The sequence below is a fragment of the Vigna umbellata genome, chromosome 9, assembly GCF_029865625.1.
Source record: "Vigna umbellata cultivar VRB3 chromosome 9, Vumbellata_1.0, whole genome shotgun sequence".
In the NCBI taxonomy this organism is placed as follows: domain Eukaryota; kingdom Viridiplantae; phylum Streptophyta; class Magnoliopsida; order Fabales; family Fabaceae; genus Vigna; species Vigna umbellata.
The window spans coordinates 51,991,444-52,000,496 of record NC_142173.1 but is presented as its reverse complement, the minus strand read 5'-3'; the positions used below and the strand labels follow the sequence as shown (position 1 = coordinate 52,000,496).

Sequence of the window (9,053 nt, the reverse complement as noted above, 5' to 3'; positions counted from 1 at the left end):
AACACAATATTCTGTAGTAGACCGTCTATCAATAGGCGAACCTGCCCAATCTGCATCACAATACCTAGAGACTTGAATGCTTCCTTTATCTTTATATAACAATCCTTGCTTGGGACCCTTTTTGACATACCTTAGAATGCGAATGAGAGCATTCCAATGGTCAACACATGGAGTCTGCATGAACTGACTAACCACTCTAACTGCAAGGATAGATCTGACCTTGTAATAGTGAGATAAATTAGTTTTCCAACCAACCTCCTATACCTCTCTGGATCGGAGAATAATTCACCTTCTTCTGTCTTTAATTTCTGGTTTGGGTCCATGGCACTATCTACCGGTCTGCAATCAATCATGCATGTTTCTTGTAATATATCAAGAGCATACTTCCTTTGGGAGATTACAACTCTATCTTTTGATTGCGCTACTTCAATGCCTAAGAAGTATTTGAGACTTCCAAGTACTCTTTTAGTTGAGATATTCCAACAACATCATTTCTTGTAATGACAATATCATCAACATATATTATTAAGTAAACACATTTTCTAAGAGAAGAATGACAGTAAAAAACTGAATGATCTGCTTCACAGCGTTTTAGCCCAAATTTTTGAACAATGGAGCTAAACTTTCCAAACCAAGCACGTGGTGATTGCTTGAGGCCATATAAAGATTGATGCAGTTTGCATACCATACCAGACTCGCCATGAGCAACAAACCCAGGAGGTTGCTCCATATATACTTCTTCCTCAAGATCACCATGTACGAAGACATTCTTGATATCCAATTGATGAAGTAGCCAGTGACGAATGGCTGCCATGACAAAAAATAGGCGAATAGTAGTCATCTTGTCTACAAGAGAGAAAATGTCACAATAATCAAGACCATAAACCTGAGTGTAACCTTTTGCAACAAGTCGGGCTTTGAGTCGATCAATTTCACCACCAGGGCCGACTTTAACTACATACACCCATCGACAACCAATTGCCTTTTGCTCGGGGGAAGGGGCACCAGCTCCCAAGTATTACTATGGTCAAGAGCCTGCATTTATGCAATCATAGCTTGTCGTCATCCAGGATGATCAAGTGCTTCTTTCACACTTTTGGGTATAACAATAAAAGACACTGAGGATAAAAGAGAAAAATAGGAGGGCGACAATCGATGATAGCTAAGAAAATTATAAATGGGATGAGGGTTTCGAGTGGAATGAGTACCTTTTTTGAGAGCAATAGGCCATGCTAAATCATTTGCACCAAGAGGCGTGGGAGGAGGTAACGAGGGAGAAGAATCTGAAGTAGGAGATTCATCATTGTCTTGGGGAGGTGGATTATCCATTGAAGCCCTGTGTGGCATGATCTCAGTATGTGGAGAAATGGGTTCAGGAGGATTCTGATCAAGAAATGGAATGAGAGAGACAGTGGGACTATTTGACTCAACCATTTGAATAGGAAGGACCTGTTGGAGGATAGAAACATTCTGAATAGATGGAGAGAAGTAAGGAGTTTGTTTAAAGAATGTGACATTGACAGACATGTAATACTTCTTAGTTTCAGGAAAGTAACACCAATATCCTTTTTGAAGTCGAGAATAGCCTAAGAAGACACATTTGAGAGCACGAGCGGAGAGTTTGTCTAGACCGCGAGACATGTCATGAACAAAACATACACAACCAAACACTCAGGAAGATGTATGAAAGAGAGGATCATTAGGAAAAATAATGGAGAAAGGGACTTTATTATCAAGAGAGGAGGAGGGCATGCTATTAATACGATAACATGTAGTTAAGATGACATCCCCCCAGTGATGGACAAGAATATGGGCACCAAGCAAAAGGGTACGGGTAGTTTCAACCAAGTGTCTATTTTTTCGTTCTGCTATACCATTTTGTTGCGGTGTATGAGGACAAGTAGACTGATTTAAGATACCATGGGAACTCATGATGGTAGAAAAGGAGGATGAGAAATACTCTTTTGCATTATCACTTCTTAATATTTTGATTACTTGACCAAATTGATTCTTGATTTCATTCATAAAGGATGTAAAGATGGCTAACAATTCAGAACGATTTTTCATAAGATAAACCCAAGTACATCTCGAATATTCATCAATGAAGGTAACAAAATATCTAAAACCAAAGGAAGAGATACGATTATGTCCCCATATATCAGAATGGATGATGGAAAAACTAGAATTACATATTGATTGAGACCTTTTAGGAAAAGAAGATCTAACATGTTTTCCTAATTGACATGACTCACATTCTAAGGTCTGGAGACCACTAAGTTTAGGACACATCTTTTTTAATTTGGACAAATGAGGATGGCCAAGTCGATCGTGTAGCAGTTTAGGATTAGGAGCAGCAACACAGGACACCCTTGGACGAGATCCAAAATGGTATAATCCGCCAGCTTCATATCCTTCTCCAATCTGTCTCCCCGAACCACGCTCCTGTATAACAAAAGATTTGTGATCAAAGGTTATTAAAAAAGTTAACATTTTGGTCAACTCGCTTAGGAAAATTAAATTAAAAGGACAATTAGGGACAAAAAGAACAGAGTTGAGATTGAGGGAGGGAGACAAGAAAACATGACTGACTCCTTTGGAGGAAGTTTTAGATCCATTTGCAAGGGTTATGAAATGAGGTTTTTCTCGAAAGGAAATAGATGAGAACAAAGAGGTATTACCAGAAATGTGATCAAAAGCACCTGAGTTAATTACCCATGAATTTTGACCTTTCATGGATTGAGAAATTGATGTACTGGGAGATTGAGATGGTTGTTCCAAACTGTTAGACTTTAACCTTAAATAATCTTGATATTCATCCTCGGAGAACCTATAGTAGAAGTTTCAGTCTTCGAAGTGGAAGTTTCAATCTTCGAAATATTGGCAGTTTTGGAAGGGAAACCATGTAAGGAGTAGCAATTCTCTTGAGTGTGACCCATCCTTTTACAGTATGTGCATTGAGGACGTCCCCGACCTCCTCGTTCTCCTCCTCTAGTGTCACGTCCTCCTCTTCCTCGTGTGGCAACCATGACAGATGGTTCCACTAGTTCATGCGCTTCCTGAGTTTGAGGTATCGGGACACGCAAAAGGCGAGTGGTCAATGTTTCCATGGAGGGGACCTCATGACTGGTCAGAAGTTGATCTCTAAGATGATCAAAATCGGGATGTAGGGCACGAAGGATCAACACCATGTAAAATTTGTCTAGTTTCATTTTGATATCCTCTAATGGGTCCGCTTCCAAAAACATCCTGAGTTCTTCAATAATAGATTGGGCTTCAGCCATGAAGGACACCATATCACGATCTGTCATTTTAAGAGATGTAAGCTTGTTTGTAGTGTCATAGAGACGTTGAATATCGTTGGCATAAATGCTTTTAGTTTTCTTCCAAAAGTAATGATAAGTTTTGAAAGCCCTAAGAGATATAAGAAGTTTAGGTTCCACTGATTGCCATAATAGGGCACACAACTGGAAATCTGCTTGTTTCCACTAATCAACTTTTTCAGTAGGCACATGGCTTCCATCTCGCTCAAGGTGATCATAATGTCCATAGCCAGGGAACCACATTTCAACAGCAGCAGACCATGATAGATAATTTTTTCCATTTAGCTTCTCGGAGGTAATTGATGGACTTCCGGAGAAGGAAAGAGTACTGCTAGACGTCATCTTTGAAGAGGTTGAACCATACCAGCGAGGAACAAGAAAACCCTAAGGGTTTAGATGGACGAAACTATGACGATGGCTGGTGGCGGCCAGCTGCGGATGGTAGCCGACGGTGTCGGACGACGACCGGAGACTGACGGCGGCGGCCAACGGCGACAGTTGCCGGCGGCGAGTAGCGGTGGACGGTGGCGGGCGGCAGCGAACGATGGCGCCGAACAGATGCTACGAGACAGAAACCAGAGCGAGATCGACCCGCTTTGATACCAACTTGAGAATTAAATTATAAAATAATTCTAGAGGGCTTGATTAATCCCTCTTATAATCTTCTATTCATAAGAATAAATTGATACAAGAGTACATGATAAATAAAGTAACCCTAGACACAATATAATCATGATAAATAGGGTAACCCTAGACACAATATAATCATGATAAATAGAGTAACCCTTGACACAATATAATGATGATAAAATAGGATAAATATCCTAACAAAGAATAATGCACAACCAGGAGTGGTGTAAAACTCAACTAGGCAATGCATCGGTGGATATTAGGAGCGCCTAAGGATACTAGGAATGGTGAAAATAATCAGTTGTAATCTTGGTGAAGATTATAGTGAAATCCTCTGTGGATAGAGGAAACTAGACGTGGCTCAGTTAGAGTGAACCAGTATAAATATATGTGTGCATTTATTATTTACCTCTTCCTAAACACTTTTACTATAAAACCTACAGTTGCATTTCAATTTTACAAAAGAAGAATATTTTCGTATTAAATAATTGTCCTTTAACTAAGGAAGTTCTTACAAACTCTAAAGTGTATATATATACACACACAAATATGTATATACATATATATATATATATACATATATATATATATATACATATATATATATATACATATATATATATATATACATATATATATATATATACATATATATATATATGTATATATATATATACACACATATGTATATACATATATATATATATAACACGTGAAAAGAAGTTATCATTTATAATCACTCTTAAGTCGAGCGTTTAACAATTACTTGATAAATTTCATACTCGACAAGTGTGTTATATCAGAAGGGTAGCAAAAAGATTTTTCCAAGAACACATTCAACCCTTCCTTCTAGTGTTTTTCAAGTACTTCATTTATCATTTGTCAACTCATTAATAAATATATTATTTAGCAAACCATTGAACATATAATTATCATATGGTGTAAAACATTAGATGTCTTATATTCAAAAATTATTTGTGATTTGTAGCGTGTAACAGACCTTACTTAGACTATACATTTCATAAGACACTTGCTTGAACTAACATTATTTGGATAAAACATATTTTAGGCTTGAGTGTTAGCATTGAGATAGACATTTTTATTCGTAAGATTCTGTTTGTAAAACGTTGTTCGTTTAGATTATATGTGTTTGAAAGCGTTATTCATTGCTTATGGATGATTCTTTAGGAAATACACTCCCTTTCTTTAGCTTTTAATAAAAAAAAATTCATCAGACAATGTAATTTAGAAAACGTTATTGTAAGCTTGTTTCTTTCTAGAAAGTATGTTCCAAAATATATTTCTCTTACACGTTTCTTTAAAACAATATTTTATTCAAAGCAATATTTCATTTAATGTTTGTTTGTTAAACTTCAAAACTTGATTTGCTAGACGATCTAGTTTCTAAATGATGTTTTCTTAAGATAAAATACAGGGCAAAAGTAATTATTTCTAATGTTATTTTATGTGTAAGGAAAAAATAGCAATTATATAAATATAGTTTATAAAAAATTAATTTTAATTTTTCCTTTTTCTTTTTTGTAAAAATAATTATAAAAAAATTGTGAAGCATTATCCTAGTTGTACTATGATAAAAAAAAAGGTATATTATATTTTGAAACATAAAGATCGCATTTAAGTCAGATCCTGTCAAAGTTGGCTTATGATATCCATGTGTACTTCTCATCTATAATTTGAAAATAAAAAATAATTTGGCATGAACTCTAAATAGAATCACTACAAACTATCTATTTTTGAAATATTTAGATATTATGTCATGTCTATTAAGTTTTACCTTTTTGGGTTTAATCAATTTTCATTCAATTTGTAAGAATAAATATTATTTTAAAAAAATCATGACTCAAAATTAATTAAGTATAGTTACTATGTTATCATAAGAAAATTTCAGAAAACAAAATAACACTCTATTTATTAAAACAGGCCCAAATCAAGAAAGGCTGAGGCCCAATACTCTCTGGCCTTCAATACTGAAAACATCAGCTTCTCCTAGAAGCTTCCTTTGGTCAGAAAGCATTGCGTGTCTGAAACTGGATGTGCACGCAAGGAAGGAAAAAGCAGAAGGCTTCTCTGATGCAGTGCACAAGCGAGATGATGATGGAGCTGCTCCAATGGCTGTTGGGAGAGAAGAAGAGGATTAAAGAAGAAGAAAAGAAGAGTTGGTAATCGGAGGTAAGTAAAAGTTTATTGTATTCTGTATATGTGTATTGATCTCTTCATCGTCTTACAAAAGGGCTGGAATCCCTATTTATATAGGGTTCCATGAAACAGAAAAGGGAGTTGGTTACAACTCATAACAGAACCATAAAAGCCTAAAACTAACAACCCTAAAACACTTAATGTTGCTCTTAGGAGCAATAACTATGAAACAGAAACATTAATAGCCTCCCTTCAAGCTGGATGGTGGATATTCACTAATCCAAGCTTGGGGATGATGGATTTGAAGTGAGTGCGGTGAGGAAACTTGGTGAAAACATCGGCAAGTTGTTCCTCCGATCTAATGGGAAGAAGTCTTAGAAATTTGGCTTGAACCTTTTCACGTACAACATGACAGTCCAACTCGATATGTTTGGTTCGCTCGTGGAAGCTTTGGTTGTGAGCAATATGTCTTGCAGAATCGTTGTCACAGTAGAGGACGGCAGTAGCAGTGGGTTGAACTTGGAGATCTTCAAGAAGGTAATGAAGCCATTGCATCTCACAGACAGTGGCAGCCAGGGCACGATACTCTGCTTCAGTAGAGGATCTAGAAACAGTGCTCTGTTTCTTCGACCTCCATGAAATTAGGGATTTTCCTAAGAAAATGCAATAGCCAGTAGTGGATCTCCTCGTGTTAGGACAAGTAGCCCAGTCCGAGTCACTGAATCCTTTGATCTGTATGTCAGAATCAGCAGCAAAGAAGAGTCCTTCAGAAGGGCTGGACTTGACATATCTGACGATATGTTGTAAGGCTTGATAGTGGTAGTTAGTGGGCTCCTGCATAAACTGGCTTAAAAGATTAACAGTGAAACATAAATCAGGTCTAGTATTAGTGAGATAGAAAAGTTTCCCTATTAGTCTACGATAAGCACTGGGGTCATCCATATAGTTCTCTGTTTTGTATAGGGAATTAGTGCTACTAAGAAAAGGTGTAGTGCAAGGTTTGCTTCCAAGCATTCCTGTTTCTTTAAGGATATCAAGAGCATACTTTCTCTGACAAAGATGTATCCCTTTCTTAGATCTTGCAACCTCAAAACCCAGAAAATATTTAAGTTCCCCAAGGTCTTTTATTTGAAATTGTTGATGTAAGAGAGCCTTCATATTAGTTATTTCATTCATGGAATTTCCTGCTAACACAATATCATCAACATACACAAGTAAGGCTGTGAAATCAGTGGGGGTTTTCTTTATGAATAGGGAGTGATCAGATTTGGACTGAGTATAATTTGCAGAAATAAGAAAAGTGGAGAGTTTGTCAAACCATTGTCTGCTGGCCTGTTTCAGTCCATACAGTGATTTTGTGAGCTTACAGACCTGTCCCTGTGTGTTAGTATTCAAGCCAGGTGGAGGATCGATGTAGACATCTTCATTTAGGTCCCCATGTAGGAAAGCATTATCTACATCAAGTTGATGTAGAAACCAATTCTTTGTGGCAGCGAGAGCAAGCAACAATCTAACAGAAGTGAGTTTAGCAACCGAGAGAAAGTATCCAAAAAATCTATCCCTTCCTGTTGGGTATAACCCTTGGCAACAAGACGAGCTTTATACCTTTCCACACTCCCATCAGCTTTGTGTTTTATTTTGTAGACCCACCTACATCCAATGGATTTCTTTCCAGGAGGAAGTTGGGTTAAAAACCAAGTTCCATTATCTTGCAACGCCTTGATTTCCTTTTGCATAGCTTCAACCCATTCAGGGCTGCTTCTGGCCTCATTATAAGAATTAGGCTCTTTGCTAGTAGTTATGGCAAGAGTGTATCTCAAATGTTTATCAGATAGGGACTTATAAGATAAAACATCAATGATAGGATAAGGCGTTTTCATACTGTTTTTGATACATAATGAAGTAGATGAGGAGTGATCAACTTGGTGTATGTAGTCTTTTAGATGTTCAGGGGTTCTCTTGACTCTTGTGGACTTCCTTTGATTGTTTCTTTGTTCTTCAGTGACATTGATGTTGTCGGTATTAATATCATTGTTATCATCAGGTCTTTGGTCTCCCCCTCTATCCTCAACCAAAACTTCTTCATACCTGCAAGGTAAACTATCAAGAAAAGATGTGTTGCCTTCACTGTTACTGAAGTCATCCCTAGTTCCTTGCTCATTCTTGTAAGGAAAGATGTCTTCATAAAAAATGACATTTCTGTTAATAGATATTTCCCTGGTGTTGATGTCTAGAACAATATAACCCTTTACACCATTCTTATATCCCAAAAATATACATTTTCTAGCTCTAGAGTCTAATTTATTTCTGTTACTCTCTAAAGTAGAAGCAAAACACAAGCACCCAAAGACTTTTAAGTCAAGATAAGTGGGAGGATCATTATATAGAATATCATAAGGGGTTTTATTATCAATAACAGGGGAAGGCAGTCTATTAATCAGGTATATAGCATGGGATAGAGCATAAGACCAGTAAGCATAAGGGACATTAGATTGAAAAATAAGACTACGGGTGACATTTAATATGTGTTGATGTTTGCGCTCCACAACAGAATTCTGTTGTGGAGTTTCAACACAGCTAGTTTGATGTTCAATCCCATAGGAATTGTACATGTTGGAACAATTGAACTCAGGGCCGTTATTAGTCCTAATGATTTTAACAGTTTTATTGAACTGAGTTTTAATTTTCATGACAAAGAACTGCAGAAGCTCTCTAGTTTGACCCTTATTGTGCATAAGAAAAGCCCAGGTGTGTCTACTGCAATCATCAACAATAGTAAGGAAGTATTTATGCCCATGTATAGACGAAATAGAGATAGGACCCCATATGTCACAATGTATAATATCAAAACAGTTTTCTGATAAGGAATTGGATTTAGGAAAAGGTAATCTATGTTGCTTTGCGTAATGGCAAATGTCACAAACACTATCAGAAACCGTTTGAATA

At 36.8% G+C, this 9,053-nt stretch overlaps 1 protein-coding gene across 1 annotated transcript; it reads right to left on the bottom strand.

Moving 5' to 3' along the window:
• Positions 1 to 1,062: 1,062 nt before the first annotated feature.
• LOC148193849 (uncharacterized) lies at positions 1,063 to 1,527 on the bottom strand. The gene is made up of 2 exons (XM_088098655.1): positions 1,209 to 1,527; positions 1,063 to 1,118 (listed from the first exon to the last, which is right to left on the bottom strand). The coding sequence occupies exons 1-2, from the start codon at positions 1,525 to 1,527 to the stop codon at positions 1,063 to 1,065; spliced, it is 375 nt and encodes a 124-aa protein (XP_087954781.1).
• Positions 1,528 to 9,053: the final 7,526 nt, after the last annotated feature.